Source organism: Heliangelus exortis, chromosome 3, assembly GCF_036169615.1.
Source record: "Heliangelus exortis chromosome 3, bHelExo1.hap1, whole genome shotgun sequence".
Taxonomy (NCBI): Eukaryota; Metazoa; Chordata; class Aves; order Apodiformes; family Trochilidae; genus Heliangelus; species Heliangelus exortis.
Genome location: NC_092424.1, coordinates 16,273,389 through 16,289,471, shown reverse-complemented (window position 1 = coordinate 16,289,471; position 16,083 = coordinate 16,273,389). Strand labels below are relative to the sequence as shown.

The 16,083-nt window shown below is 48.1% G+C and overlaps 1 protein-coding gene and 1 long non-coding RNA gene across 8 annotated transcripts in view; both read left to right on the top strand.

The window, feature by feature from the left end:
• Positions 1-1,804: 1,804 nt before the first annotated feature.
• Positions 1,805-9,977, top strand: LOC139795492 (uncharacterized). 2 transcript variants are annotated; one of them, XR_011725516.1, is made up of 4 exons: positions 1,805-2,218; positions 3,375-3,524; positions 3,657-4,231; positions 9,851-9,977. It is a non-coding gene; the product is annotated as an uncharacterized lncRNA (long non-coding RNA). The 2 variants fall into 2 exon arrangements; XR_011725515.1 differs by lacking the exon at positions 1,805-2,218 and having other exon boundaries at positions 2,716-3,524.
• A 2,636-nt stretch (positions 9,978-12,613) lies between these two features.
• The window catches only part of LOC139794172 (uncharacterized), a 59,868-nt gene continuing 56,398 nt past the window's right edge, over positions 12,614-16,083 (top strand). For 2 of the 6 annotated variants that reach the window (XM_071739401.1, XM_071739397.1), the window contains exon 1: positions 12,619-14,032. In XM_071739401.1, coding sequence (XP_071595502.1) covers positions 13,964-14,032 — 69 coding nt within the window. In that variant the 5' untranslated portion in view covers positions 12,619-13,963. Of the gene's footprint in view, positions 14,033-16,083 lie in introns of all 6 variants that reach the window. The other 4 variants (XM_071739400.1, XM_071739399.1, XM_071739403.1 and 1 more) reach the window with 4 other exon arrangements.

Sequence of the window (16,083 nt, the reverse complement as noted above, 5' to 3'; positions counted from 1 at the left end):
AGATTTTGTGCCTTGGTAGGTCTGGTGGGGCAGGCAATGGTGGTGTGTGTGGTGGCTCTTGTCTTTTGCTGCTGATGTGGGCAGAAGAAAGCAGCACTTACCTTAAGGGTTCCAGTAAGGCTTCTGGGGAAAATCACCATGGGGAGGAGACTCTTGTTCACTGAGGAACAAGTAATACAGAGAGCTGGCATGAGCAGAAGTGCCTAAAGCTTTTTTATTATGTCCAGAAAGCACTCAATGCCTTGCCCCCTGGAGAAGAGCTCCAAGGTAGCTGTACTGCTGGCTGGCCCCTGCCCTTTAATCTGAACGTGCCCAAATGGGCCAGGGGCTTTATTTCTGTACCACTGCATTGTCTTCCTCCCACTCACCTGTGCTTTCCTCTCAGATGCCTGTGGCTGCTTTTGATGCTTTTTCCCCTGTTTTTCCTCTCCTTTGTGGTCTGCCACCTTTCCTTGCTCCTTTTCCTACCTCTTTGATGGTTCAAGAAAGCTTCTGGTTGTTTCTCTGTTTGCATTTCACTCTCTGTAGTATTGTGTCTGATGTGCTAAGAAAATAATGTGTGAGTCCTTCTGAGTTCTGTTCAGTAGAAAATTAGGTATCTAGCAGGGAGTGCTCAGGAAGCAAATGTAAACCACAATGTAAAACTAGGGTGTTCATTCCTTAATATTTCTCAGTTTCATAAAGACAAAGATATTTGCAACTTCCTTCATGATAAAGCTATCAGCCATAGTTACTTTATTCTCTGTTCTTATTTGACACCCTTTATCTGTCAGCTTCCAAAAAACTTGCGAGTGTGATTTATTTAAATAAACATCACATTGCTCATGTGGAATAGGCATTTTCCTCCATTTTGCAGTTTGAGAAGCCAAAGCATTTAAAAGCAAATTGGATTTTGCAGAAGTACAGAATAATCTGGCCCTATGAATGAGAATAAAACCCTCATAGTCCCGCCTTCATTAATGGAGAGTTCTCCACCTTCTGTTAATGAGCAGTCTGATTTTACTTCAGAATCATAAAAAGATCCAATTGCTACTTTAAACATATAACTAAAGTGCCTGACTACATAGTGACCTTCATCAGAATGGTCCAGCCACTGTACAAGTGAGTAGAATGCCACTATATTGAAACTTACGAGGACGAGAGAAACTGTGAAATGTCACCTGGAAAATGAAAACTCACCCTGTAATACATTAATATTGAGCCCTATGGCCTTGTTTCAAGTTCAACATTGTTTCACTAGGGGTTTTTTTTGTTTGTTTTTTGTTTTTTGGTTTTTTTTGGATGCTCTCTAACTCCTCCATCCCCCTGCAATTTACTAAGGTTTTGGGAGAGAAGCAGACACTCTCTTGGCAACATCTTCTGTCTGGTCACGATGGCACTGACAGTGTTAGTGACTGCAGTGGGTTTTATATGGACCAGCATGGCCAGCTTGGCTGTGTCCTGGAGCTTGGAGAACACAGATTCACCTAACTTTTTTTATTATTATTTTTTAATTTTTTTTTTTTTATTTTAAAAATTTTTAAAATTTTTATTTTTTCCTTTCCTTTCCTCTCTAGTTGTTTATAATGTTGAAATAGGTCATCACCACTTTTCAGTAAGGAGAAGAAGCAGTTGCAAATGGCAAATTAGAAGTTGGGAATGACTGTAATTGTCTTAAGTGCCTTTCCTGGAAAAAAACCCTTCCTGCTATAGGTGGCCTGGAGACACTGGTACATTAGGACTGCAGTGTTTCCAGTAACCCAGCAGGATTTGGTGGGTGGAGGAAGGGGAAGGAACTCAGTGAGCCGTGACAATGGGAAAATCTTGGCAGAAACTTGCACGCACACTCTTGCAACTGGCCTCGGTGTCCCAACAGTTACAAGAAGGGATTGCACCGGAGTGAGGAATGCTCAGAAAAGGGTGTGTGAAAGGAACCGCAAACCCTAAACCTGGGTCCGTGTGTTTGGCTGAGGCCTCGGGGTAAAGCAAGGAAGCAGCCGAGGCCACGCTCCCCTTAGGCTCAATGCCACCGTCCCGCTTTAGCGACAGGAAACCTGGATTCTCCTTCCCCCCCCCTCCCCAAGGGAGAAGGGGACCGAGATGGCTTTAGCTGCTGCATGCTCTCAAACGGGCCCTTGGTAGTCGGGGACTGGGTTCCCTCAGGTACCTCCGTTTGGAGGTGACAGTGCCGGGCAGGGGGTGAGGGGCTGGGGCTCCAGAGCCCTCCGCGGACACTTAGGTAAGTGACACTGGACAGCAGCCTCTGCCCGGGGAGGCCTCAGGGCACAGCCTCGCTCCTGGCCCCGCCAGGCCGACGCCAGGCCGCCCCGCCGCTGAGGGAGGCGGCTGCTCCCCGCGGGGTGCGGGGCCCGGCGGAGGGCGGAGGGCAGAGGCCGGGCCGGGAGGCCGCGCCCCGGCGGCCGTTACAGCCGTTGAGCGGGCCCGGCCCGCCGCTGCTGCGCGCGCCGCTGCTGCCCCCTGCCGGGCACGGAGGGGCAGCGCCTCGGGATCCCGGGCCGGGGGGGGTGGCGGCTCTCGGCCTCCCGGAGAGCGGGGGCGGAGGCACCGGCACCGGCAGCGTCCCGGTGTTCGGATGGGGACGTGGGGCTCCCCGCCTGGCTGAAGGGATGAGCAAGGCCTCCCCCGCCGGCTGCCGGCAGAGAGCGGCTGTCAGGGCGGGATGCGCTCTCCTCCCTGACCCCCTGGCTGCCCTGGCAGTGCGCGGCTGGGCAGATGCCTTCGGTTACCGAGTGCCGGCCTGGCCTGGTCCTGCATGGGCAGGATTCCATCCTGGCAGCGGTTCCTCCAGTGCTATCTGGGAGTTGGTCATTTCCTTTTGACTCAGCGGCATCAGTCGCAGTGTATTGCCCTGGCTCAGGCCTTCAGCTGTGCAGACGTAACCCCCCATCACACAGGGGCAGCTTGAAGGAAAGCCTTGTGCTTTTTTGGCTTGCAGGCCCCATACCACCCATCGAGCACTAACTGCAGCTGGCAGGCTGCTATTCCCCAGCCTTCTCTGTGGTCACTGTATATCCCTGCTAATTTAAAGGTGTCAGTATGGCACAGGCAAGTCAGCTTCAGGGTCTGGCAGAGCAGGCTTTCTGAGCTCAGACTACCCTGCTAGCATGGAAGATCCACAAAACCACAGAGCAACAGACTTGTGTGAGTTTCCCAGCACTGCACACCATGCAGAATCAGATCTTAAGGCAGAAAGTTGTAACCCCTGCTGATTCAGATGCTTCTGGTACAGTGAAACATAGCCTATATCCAGGTATTGTCCAGGCTGTTTAAACGCTGTCCCCTGCACCTAAGATGTGCACAATGTATTGTTTTATATGAACAGGTACATGATACAATGTAAATGGACACATTTATATGAAACTTTTTTTCTACAGCATGGGATTTCGGTTTAGTAGCTCAGGCTCTTTCCTGTAAAAGTCAAGACCAGCTACTGCTGATGTTGCACTGCCGAAGCAAGATGACTGGATGGGCAGAAGGTGCTATGCTATCCATGGATGAACAGCAGTCTTCTGAAGGCTAAGCCTGTAAGTAAAGACTTTATGCCTCCACACAGCTTTCCTGGAATAATTTTAAGAAAAAAACAGCTATTATTGCTTGGGGAAGTCAAAGTGTACTTTGTAATTTGGGACACACCCAAGGTCCTATGTGTGCTGCAGGAATGGGCCCACAATGGCTGTGCCGATCCCATCATCCCTGTTGTGTCCTGTTTGGGATTGTGTGACTGACATCAGGCAGACAGGTCAGAGCAATGGCCTTCAGCTCTGAAGAGCTGTAATGTTGTTTATCATGAGGAGAACCTTGAGCTGGTGGTTCAGGGTCCCTCCCAGCAAGGTGGACATGAGGTCCCCAGTCACAGGAGAGTCCTGAGCTTCACATTGCTCCTGGTATCTGCCAGGTCATGTACATCGTAGACATTAAACAGTGTTAGAGGTTCACAGTAAATCTCAAAAGCAAGGGCAATCTCCAGACAAACACCTCTAAGCATGGCTAAATACATGCTCCAGTTGAGAAAAAGAATGTGAAAATTATCCTCAAATAGTTCCAGCTATTAAGAAGAAAATCACAGTGTCTGAGAAGGTAGCAGCTCAAGCTTAGCCTGGTAGAGAGGAATGAAGACACTTCAAAGTAAAGACTGATGGTGTCTAATCAACCAGCAATAAACACCTCCCTGCTGCACCTTTACCAAGAAATCCTTCCTGTGCAGACCAAACTTGATATTTATAAATATATGGTGTGAGTGCATAATATTGTACATAAATGTTTCTATGTGTATATATGTAGTGTATAAGTATATCTAGATAATATATATGCACATGCTATGATTTTAGGGTAACATCTGTATCAGCAAATGTTCTAGGATCACAGCTCTGTCATCTATGAAACTAATAGCTGATTCCTGTTGATTTATTCTTGCTGTGGTTTTGCCCTGTGCTGGTTAACACTCTTCAAAACAGTTCCTAGGCGTGACTGAGGGAGCGAGTGTGGGCCAGGGGCCATTCCCAACAGCCACTTGGATTCAAATGCCTTGCTTGAAGGATAAAAGTGTTTAATGTTATGGGTGCAAGCCATCCTGTGCCAGGGCCCTCAGTGCCAGAGAACAGTCCTGGGCACGTTTAATTTACTGGTATAAGCATAGTCTAAGAGCCCAAGGGATTAGGCAGGGTTTTAAAGGCTACATGCCTGGACTTAGAAACTCCATTTCTCCCAAGACCCATTTTATGGAACCTTGTGGGTTTTGTGGACATGGGCCTCGATCCTTTAAATTTCCTATCACCTTAGCTAAAAAGCCTTTCCTTCTGGTGTTAATGACACTTTAGTGTTTTCCCTGAACAGCAGGCACGCAGTGGATGGTGAAGTGGTTTGTAATTATACAGTTTTATTATCACTGCCTTCATGACACTGGGATATAACAACAGTGAATTCCGTTTAATTATAATGTTTTATATTATTGGGAAGAAAGTAATGTAAAACCTAACAGGGAAAAAAACCCCAAACCAACATATAAACCAGTAATTTTTCAGAGCCTGCCTAATTTTCATCAGGTTTTGTGAAAAATAGCTTCCTTCACCTTCAGGACACCCAGGAGATTATGAGATTACACTAATTTTGCTGTTTGAGTTTATGGAGGTTTTGATTTTGCAAGGGAACACTCCTGCAGTTGCATTCAGTTATACTGATCTGTGGGTTATAACATATCATGGGAATGGTGCTATCAAGTTTCCACGATGTGAAGGCACTTGAGCTTTATATTTTCCATGTCCTCCAAAGAACAACACAGAAAGGTGTCTGACTGATGGTGGCAGCAAACCTGCATTGATATGAAGATACAAAACTTGTTTGGTCAGGATGCTAATTAGAGTGCTCCAAGTGGCATGTTTTTCCTGACCCATCTGTTGGGTCTAATCATAGCTCTTTCTCCTAATGCTTTCTGGCTGTTATCCTGCTAGCCTGACTTTTACCATAAGTTGAACTTCACTTCTGTCAATGCAGCCACCACATCAGCATCAGAAAATGTAGGCCAAAGCTGGGATGATCACTGACATAATGAGTGTCTCTTCTTAGCTGTGTGAGCCTGGTCATCTTGGTGGGACTGGTGCTCCACTATGCAATATATGACTTGAATAGCCAACCATCCCAACCAGGGCCCACTTGATGTGCAAATAGGTGTTGGGACAGCTCTGATACTGTGCTGAGGATACAGTATGGTGATGGAAGCACCGAGGAACTGGGCAGAAGCATATTAAAAGCCCATTTATCTGCTGGTATGACTGACTGCCATACATACAGAAAATTGGGCTGGATGTGCATAAAATGGATGTTCATTTGGGTTTACAAGGGAGAAAAGGTGAGGGCTGGGAAGTGATAATCTGATCCTTTAGACTAAATCTGTCAGTCCTATTTTTATTGTGATTTGATACGCAGCTTTGCAGGTCTCCCATGGGTGTAATTCCATGCACCTGCTGTATGTGCTGCTTTGTGAAGTGTGAGCAGTTTAATCTGGGGGATTTGATGCTATGTACCTGGGCCTATTGTCCATCTAGAGGGGAGCCAGAATACAGCTGAGTAGATCTCACTGAGAAAGAGAGGTTTTTCAAAAACAGGCTCCAGAAAAATGACTAATTAGGAAGCCTGGCTGTGGAAACTAAGACCATCAGAGTTTGTATCAGCATTGCCTCCTCTGAATGCAGTCAGGCTGTGTGGCCATGCTGCTGTTCTCCTTTGAGGGCCAGGAGCCTGGTCATGGAGTTTAACTCCTATCAGGCTCTAGCATTCACCTCTCATGCACTCAGGCAAAGGGAGGTCATCCTAGGGTGGAATTCAGAGGAAGCCCTGATCCTTTCACCCTGGCCTTTCTTTTGTGCTGTCCTTGGGATTAAGCACTGACAAGGGAGGGTGCAGAGCTGGGGCTGAGTGACCTGGCTGTGCCTGAGACACCCAGACCTTTGACTACTAGAATGCAACTCCCCACTCACACGTGTGCTCCTCACCATAAAGCGGATCATTGCTGCTATGCGCTGAGGTTCTGCCCTCAGCCCAGGAGGGAGAACACGGAGGCTGAGCTGGGAAAAACCAAAAACCCAAAAACCCTTCCAGGCTGCTCTCCCTTCTGGCAGTGTTGGTTGGAAAGCGTAAGGTGGTGCAGAGGCAAAGCGGTGGTCTCTTATGCCCTCTGGGGACGGCTCGTATGTAATACAGGCAACAAGAAAGCGTTGGATACAACACAGGGCTTTTCAGTAGGTCTTTTGTAGCCCCGAATAGGGCAAGTTTGTAGGGCAGGAGCAGGCTATCGCTGTTGTGTCTCCATGGATTTGCCAGATCCTACTTTTGTTCTGACAGCTCCTCTTAGCTGAAAGTTTTTTACCCTGGAAACAAAAAGACATAAGGGAGTGACGTATGATGAGATTTCCGTGCAATTATCACACCCCATCCTTTATCTGCTCTTTGTCTGAGCCCATCTTCTCTTCACCCCATTTTTTGACCATTTTTAGTGCTAGCGTGCCTGCATGCAAAGCTCACAGTTTCTGATGCCAAACTAATTTCCTTCCTCTCGAGGCCATTTTCATCCTTGTTTACACAACCATGACGCCTAGAGAGCTGTTACAACTGGGATTTCTGGTGGATAGCTTGCAAATATCTGTCCTCAGAAACTGATAAAGGCCCAAGTATTTGCCCTTGGCCTCTAGATAAACTGGGAGGGCTGTGCAGTTGTAATGTGAATTTACAGAGTTCAGAAAACAAGGAGTAAATTACAAGCTTGTGATTCTATTCACATTACAAAATTTTCTAAGGTTGCTCCTTCCTTGGCCAGTTTAGCAATCTGAGCTTTTGAGGCAGAAGCTTGTTAACACAGGTTGTCTTGTTTTGTTCCCCAAAGTCCAGTTTTATTTGATGCTGGACCCCATTGTTTGTGGTCACAAATCCTCAGTAATTTTTTGATCTATGGTTATTTTAAGGGCTGTACATTTTACCTGCAAGTGTTTCTCTGGGGATTCTGCTGTGCTATCTCTCCTGCAGAGGCCTCAGGCAGTATTCTTGCTTTTCTCCCCATCCTTCCCTCCCAAGCTTAGAGCAGCTCAGTAGCACATGTGTATGCACTGTCTTCCCTCCCCACTGATGAATTGGAACCTGGCAGCAGCTGGAGATGGGGTACAGGTAGGCTGACAGGAGTCCTGGTAGTTCTGTGAAACATCACCAGTGCCTGGCTGGTGTTTTCTGATCATCTGATGGCAATTTGAGAGGCCTGGACAGGCTCAGAGTGTGGCACTGTGGCCAGGAGTCCACCAGGCTGGCCCAGACAGGGTACAGCATGGGTTCCAGCCTGGCTGTTGCTCTCCTCATCCATGCACCATGCCCATAGTAGGAATGAGCTGCGAGGCAGTAAGTTCAAACTTGCACCCCCTGGAAATTCTTTCTGAAATTTCTTTGTCTGGTGACACTAACCTGGCTCTTTATGGACTTTCCTTAGAAGCACAGAAACTGCTCACAGAGATCTAGATAGGGTGCCCAACTAGAAGAACTGAGAAACATCCTTGATGCTGAAAGGTCTATTTTATATATACACTTGGAATAAGCCCAGAGGATGTTTGGGCAGCCAGGAAGTTTCAGAAAAGAATTTCCCCCCATCAAACTGGTAACTACAATAATATTTTCTCCCTTCTTCTGCAGAGACTGAATGTGCTCATTTCCTAGAACTTCTGCAGGAACCTAGGTCCTTTCTCTGATGCTACCATTCTAAGCATTGTAATTTGAGGTTTCTTGTCTTTGAACTAAAGACCTCAAGTCTGAGGCTGCTGATGAGTTGGTTGGTCCTCTCTGTGGGAGTAGGGTGTATAGACTGGATGATTCTTTCATCTTTGGCTGGTTTGCTTCTGGCTAGCTACAAAGCAGGGCTCAGAACCACTGTGTGATCCCAGCTGAGGACTGTTATCATGAAGGAATTTGCAAATGAAGGGATGCAAGTGAGTTGAAGTGGCTGTTGGAAGAAACTAGAAGGCAAGAAGGCCAAAGATACTTTAGCCATATGAGATGATTCCTTTTTCCAGAGGTCAGAAGGAAAAAAAACTATCTAAAGCAGAAATTATCACTTCTCTTTGCTTCTGTTTCTGAAGACACAGGCTGCCCTGCTACCCCGGGGTGTCTGGCTGGCCAAGCTAAACTGCTGGCCCTGTGAGTGCTGTCCAAGGAGCCCATTACCTGGTGGGTGTTATAAGGCCCCTTCCTGACCCCCTTGCAGAGAAACAAATGTCTGCAGTATCAGCTAGACAGGAATGGTGTAAATGGCTGTGGTAATCCTGCTCTCCCTGGTTCTTGGTATATTAGCCACATACTGACTTTCCAATTGGCCCTAGTAATTTGCAGGGAGAGAATGGGCAGCAAGGGAGTTCTGGCAGAGATTGGGCTGCCCAGAAGTGCTGTTAAGAGGATCATCTCTTTTCCTTACTGCTGTCACATGGCCTGAAGACAGGCTGAGAGAATTGGGGTAATTTAGCCTGTTTAAGAGAAGGCTCTTGGGGAGAGCTTACAACAGCTTTCTCAGTACCTGATGGAGGCTTAGAGGAAGGCTGTGACTTTTTACAAGGATATGTGGTGATAGGATGAGGGGTAACAGCTTCAAACTGGAAGAGGGTAGATTTAGATTGAATATTTGGAAGAAATTATTTACTGTGAGGGTGGTGATACACTGGAACAGGCTGCCCAGAGGAGTTACAAATGCCACATCCCTGGAAGAGTTAAAAGCCAGACTGGATGGGGCTTGGAGCAAACTATCTAGTGGGTGGTTTGTATGGTGGGGACACAGCTTATGTTGTTCTGTGTTTGATCTCACAGAGGCAAAATCAGAGGTGATTCCTTCTGGAGGAGCCTACAGGCTCAGTAATTCACACAGTGGGAGGAGAAATGCCCTGTGGTACCTGCCATAAGTGATTGGTGGCTGTCTCAGTGATAGAGATCCTTCCCTTTGCCTGTTTTGTCAGTCATACTATCCCTGGGACAATTCCTGTTTTTCTGGGGTGTCCTTCTCCCTTGCTGCTACCTACATACATTGGACTGCAGCTGAGACAGTGGTGGCCCTGCTCAGTGGCATCATTGAAGATGTGCTTGGTGTTGGACCCTCATCTCCCTCCAAGCAAGATTTTGATTTTGCATAGCCCTTTGCAGACAAATGCTCCTTACGTGCGCGGCGCTGGCTGTAGCTCGTGTCTGAATCGGACGTCACCCGGTTAGGGTCTTAATAAAGAGGGCATGGGTGGGGTTTTCCAGCTCATCGTTGCCTCCCCTGGTGTAATGAGCGGGTATCCCCAGTAGATGGCACTTAAACCCCTTCCCTGTCTTTTTTTTCCCCTGCATTCAGCACCGGCACGTTCCTATCACCCTGCGCACAGATGCAGCACGATCCTGCTATGTCACGGTGTGCGGGAAACGGAGGACGAAGAGCAGTGCAGTGTGCAAGGTGGGTTGAACACATCCCCCGGAGACTTCAAAAGGTGAAAACAAACTCCTTCCTCATGAGAAGGCTTGGCCAAGCCTGCCTAATGGGGTCTTCTGCACCCACACACATTCCTGTTCTTTTGTCTCTCAGTGTCAGTGGTACGCTCTGGGCAGGAATGAGCTGCAGAAGGTATTAAATTGTCCTATAGGCACAACAGGAAACGCAGATCAGAGGGAAACAGTGAATTAAACTAATCCTCACTGCATTGTCTTCACCACTCCTGTCTGTCTCTCCTGTGGTACTGCTCAGCCAGGATTCCCACAGAGGAATGTCTCAGTGGGAAAATAAGATGTGGCACACCTGGAGCTGAGGCAGTTCTCCAGGGATGTCTTCCCTATGGCATCAACAGGTAGGAACATGTAGGTATTGTGGAAGTGAACCCTGCTAAGCTCACAGCCCCCTGCTCTCTCCCTGCATCTGCACTGCCATGTGTTCTTGCAGGGGGGACCTTGCCACTTATCTCCCTTCTGCTCCTCATCTGGCCATGATGAATTTAAAGAGATCTTCAAGAAATGCAGGAGCAAGAATGTGGGCTTACAATAAATGTTATGCAACGCATTCTTCACGTTTTTATCACGTGGCCAAAGGGAACTTGGCCTCTTTGACTAGGTTTCAAATTTTGATTTGGTTTGAACCCAGTAGGCAGATAAAAACTCCAGGGGTGAGAAACCCACAGGAACCAAAACCAAAGCAAAGATACGTGGGAAATGAAACCACTGAATTTCGCCTAGCTCCAGCAGTGTGATCTAGTAACTGGTCTATGGGCCAGGAGATACCACTTGTATTCTTGGATCTTCCCCATCTTTCCTCAGTGACCTTCAGAAAGTTAAGTAACCTCCTTCTGTCTTAGTTTTCTCCTTTGGAAATAATACTGTTACCTACCCCTGGAAAACATTTTTCTGTCTTTGGATAGATACTTAGATGGTAGCGTTCTTTGATTTGTATGTGTGTGGAGGAGCAACATCTCCTGACCTCTCAGGAAGCTTTCTTTCAAGTGTTTGATGCTGCAGCATGATTTGTCATCTGCTGGGAACCCATCTAGCATGTCAAGCCTTATCCTTAGGGCAGGGGTCATGTAAGACAAGAGTTGTAGCAGTAGGCTGCAGTTCTACTTTCTGCAATGGCTTATTTTTCTCTAGAGTCTGGTAAATTGTTACTGGTTGCAGCAATGTGTCACCGTGCCTTCTTCAGAGGAGGTGCTGGATGCTGTGGCTCAGTGGGGAGCTTGTGGTCTGTCAGTCACAATAACATTGTGGCATTGTGGCTGAAAGAGGCCGTGGTACTTTAGCCGGGTGAAGTGCAAGGTTACCTAGGGAGGAACTTGAGAGTGTGAGTTTCTTTTGAACCTTCCAGAATAGGGAGATGCTCATGGCTATGCAGTCTGAGAAAACACTGGGATCAGGTGTGTGTCTCTTGACACCAAGAAGACCCAGGTGTACCCAAAGTTGGTGTTCCTGGCTATTCTGGTTATAAAAAATACAAAGCAAGATAGAAATTTCTGCTCTGTAGGTATCTATTGAAACAAATCTATGCAAATATTGCAGATGCTGAGTTAATACAAGGAACTATAATATTAGTTTCTCCCACATAAAAAATGTTAGACAAAGCCTTATTGGGACCTGTTTTTGCTGCTTGTCATGAGCAGTGTTGGCCCCTGAGCAGGTTAGGTAGCCTAGCAGGAACCACTACCAGGCTGTGGTCACCACTGGTGTCTGCACCGTGGTTGGGTGGTGTGAGCTCAGGTGTTGCAGGTGGAGTGGCAGATTCTTCTCCTCTCTGTGTCAGGGAGCTTTTCCAGCTTCATCTGTCCTGAGACAAATGACTGGGCCCTGGCATGTGCCTGTCCAAGTGCTTGAATCCAGAGAGCTTAAATATTGAAAACCAATCTTACCTAGTAGTTTAAGCTGACTGTGGTTTATGGGTCATATTTTACAGGCCATTATCAGAAAAGGCTGTGGCTCCACTGCCAAAGTAAGGAATGAATAAGGACCTGGGGAATTTGGCTTTGCATGGAAAAAAAATATGAATCTTCTTATGTGACATTTACTTGGGTAAGAAAATTATATGAGCTTCTCAGTTGTAGGGCTTTGGGATATAGGGATCAGAGTAATTCTTTCCTAACATAAGATGTATTATTGCATGTCTATATGGACTTCTGTGTAGTATGTTCCTCTCACCTGTTGGAGGCAGAATGCTAGGCTATCAATCTGATAATGTGAAACATTCCCTGATTTTCAGCATTCATGCAACAAGGAAACCAGAAGTACTTGTAAAAACATATGGTGGCTTAGACTCAGCAGATTGGATGGCAATTCCAGATTGGTGTGAACTGGGGGGAAAATAGGTGAAAATAAGTCCATGATGTGAATACAGAACTCACAGAGTGAGTATGGTGTAATAGATGAGTTAGTTTCCTACTGCAGGCATCTTCTAAGAAGGCCCTGTCTGAAAAGCAGAAATGCTGTTCTGGCTCAGGCACTGTGCCTGTTATACTCCTTCAAGAAGAAACAGTGCTAACTGGAGCTCTGCTGAGGCACTTTCTCTTGCAGCAAAGATGTTCTCTTGCTTCTCCTCAGCCACCATTTTACAAGTGCTTTTTTCCTTATCTCGTTACAGGCGTGCTGGCTGCAAGCAGGGAGCCCATACCTCAACCAGCCTGCTCTCCTCTGGAATTTGTACACAAGTACCGACCTCCTCAGCACTTCCGAACTTGTCCCAGGAGGAAGGTTGGGACAAAAGGCTCTGCTGGCCCTAGGGGACTGGTAATGGGCAAAAGGGACCTTTCACCTAGACACGGGGATTTTATCGTTGGCATGGAGTTGGCAGTGGCTGAAAGCCCTTTGTTGTTACTGCTGGCAAACCCGTCGGTGGCTTCCTGTGGGCTGGGAGCCCATCAGTCATCCCCGAGAACTTTCCTGGCTGTTTTGCCAGGGAGGTGCTGGAGGGCTGGCCATGAAATGGAGCACCTGATTCCTGCCTGAGGGCAACGGGTCCAACGAGACCCGGTGCCACCGTGGCCCCGCGCTTGCATTTGCTGTGAAGAACAGCGGTGGCGTTTCCTGGCCACTGCAGGCCCTTTACGAGCTTCCCTGGGTGGCTCAAGGGACACGAAAAGGGAGACGCGAGTTCTCCCTGCGGATCGATGTTCCGTATCGGGGGACAGGACGGAGGAGTCACAGCATCCCGTTATCCTCCGGCGTGAGCAGGATGCGGTGAGCAGGATGCGGTGAGCAGCCTGCTACGGCCCCGGCCAGAAGGCTGCCTGGGACGGGCTGTCGGTGTCTCCGCGGAGGGGCTGCTCCAGTCCTGGGAAACCCCTCCGGGACGGCACCGGCGCTCCCTCCACGGCGTCCCCTTTAAGCGGAGGCCCCGCCCCGTCCCGCCCCGCCGGCCAATGGGCGCCGCGGCTGCCGCGCCGTTCGTTACAAGTTCCCCGTCGCCGGCCGGGGCGCGGGGCGGTGCGGGGGCCTGGGGCGGCGGCGCCCGAGGGCAGCGGGGAGCGATGTCTGCCTGGGGCCGACGGTGTCGGGGCTGAGGGGGGCAGGCGGAGCGGGGTTCGGGGTCTCGGCTAGGGAACTCCGGCGTCCCCCAGTAAACGCTGCGCCCAATGTCTCTTGTCCCTTGCAGCACGCTGCCGGCTGGTACCTCCCTCCTCTCTGAAGCGTAACCGGGGAGGGGGTGGAAAGCAAAGGAAGTTTGGTATTTATTTTTTTTTTCCCTTTAGGCTTTGGAAAAGGGTCCCCTTTCTCTCCCTCTGCGGAGGGCAGTGAGACTGAGTGCTGTGGAGGAGGAGAGAGGGGCACAGCTGGAAGTGGGCTGTCCGGAGCCTCGTCCTCCCCACCCCACCGCCCTGTACCTGGGGTGCTGAATGCGAGCTCCGCGGAGCTCCCCCGAGCGTAGCGGCAGCGGCCCGGCAGATGTAGATGCGTGCGCCTGTGTTTGTTTAACCCTTTCTTGGCTCCTCGGATTTGTACCATGCTGAAGATCCTCACCAAAAAGCTCAGGAACCAGAGTTTGAATGAAATTCAGCCTTTCCAGCTAAAGGTAAGAACAGCCGGTTTCGTCTCCGTTGTTGGTTTGTTTGGGTTTTTTTTGGTTTTTTTTGGTTTTGTTTTTGGTTTTTTTGCACACTTCAAGTAACTATCAGTAGGGCCTTGAGCAGCTGGTAACTTGCAGTGTTCAGGACACTGGGCCAGTTTCCTCTCAGCCAATGTGCTCAGTAGCAACCAGCTTAGGATGTATTCCTGTTACTAAACCCCTCCTAGTCAATACAGAAAGGTGGATAAAGGCAGATGTATCTGCTTGTTCCTTAAGAAGCATCTACTTTTAACGGGGTTCACGTTTAGCTACATAGCTTCTTTTGTATGTGTGCAATCTGTAGTCTTCCAGCCCTCACCTGGCTGGAACCCCACTTCAGTTATGTACAAATGTGATTTGCCTAAAGTGCCTTTCAGCTTTTAATTTGCATTTCTCCCCCTTCTAATCCTGAAGGCTGGAATCTGAGCTGAAGCTTGCAGTTTGAGTCACTGTGTTGACCCGTAGCTTTCCAAACTCCTTTCTTAGGGCCTGAAAGAAAAAGGAGGATCACAGATTGAGGGTGAGGAATATCTATGCCCTTGCTGCCAAATACAAGGAAGGATTTTTGAGCCACATGTGATGGAATAAAAATGGAGTTGTGATGAGCTAATTACAAAAAATTACCAGATCTTTATTTGGTTCAAGTGTTGTGAACCAAGTGATTCCCCGTGAAATCAGCATCAGTACTCCAGGAAGCAGAGTGCCGGGCCCCAAATCAGAAGGGATCTGGGAAAAGTAGCAGCTCTCATTGCCTGAGCTGGGGGCTGGGGATTGGTACACCCGACTCCAGTGGAGTCTTTTGTATGTGCTACACAGAGGCGGATTGCTGTGTGGCTGCACTTCTGCAGCACTCACTCTGGTCAGGCTGATGGCAACTTTGTTAAAAACAGTGCTGATGTTTCCTCAAAGTTTTCTGTGTCCGTGTACTTCTTCCCGGGGCGATTGAGCGTTCTGTGGTTCTTGGAGGCAGCATTAGGTTTCATTTTGGGAAATAAAATAAGATCAATGCTTTAGGTTGTGGGGGATAGATTCAGTGCAGAGTATCTCTGCAGAGACAGTGGAGAATTTCTTTTAAACACTGTTGCTGGGCTTTGTGGCTGTAATCCTTGCCTTTAGTTTTATTTGTCTCCTGAAGCCTCAGGTGGTGATACTGTGAGAGTCTTTGGAAGGAGTTCTTGGGGGTTTATATAGCTTTTAGGATGCTTGCAGGCATGCAGCAAAAGCTGCAGGAGTGGGTAGTTGCAGCCATTTTGTTCATATTAGTGTCAAGGATTTTGTTGCAAACAGGTGGTCTGCATTTTTGGAAGCTCATTAAAGAGGACAGACTTGTGCTTACACTGTTTCTTGCAAGGCTAATGCATGGACCATGAGAGGTAGCATTGCAGTCCACCATGGGGAGTGGTACAATGACTGGTATACATGTGTATGGGCAGAAAGCCAGACTTTTAAAATCTGGGTTTATACATGTTTTGTAGGCCTTTGGGGACCATGTGCAGCTGCCTGGTCTTGCTTGAGCCTTGTGCTAGCATATTGAGCATACATTGCTCTGGTAAGTATTGGGCCAGATCAGATCTCCTTGCAGGTATAGACACTGGATAGATGCCACAAGTGATGAGTGGTGTGGGAGCTTCCCATGGCTGCATGGGGCATGGAGCCTGTGATAAAGCCAAGTGTCCTGTACCATCTCCCTCTACTGCCTTCAGATGATGTGGAGCTGCCTGGCACAGAACAGACCCCTGCTTTCTCAGTTTCCTCACATTGGTCTGTGCCTGTGCAGGTTTGTATGTGTTCTGGCATGTGTGCTACATACATTATTTAAAAGGTCCAGTCTGCTGTCATTGAAACCTAGGGAAAGTTAGATGTGAGTGTAAAATCAGGTCTATAGTAGTGTAAGTGGAGAATGAGCAAGTATTTTGCTTATAATAAGAACTGATCTGCATCTACTGACCAAATTAGAACTTTCTGAGCTTAAAAGCAGTGTACCTCCTTAGCTGCTTTTTTTTTTTTTTTTTTTTTTC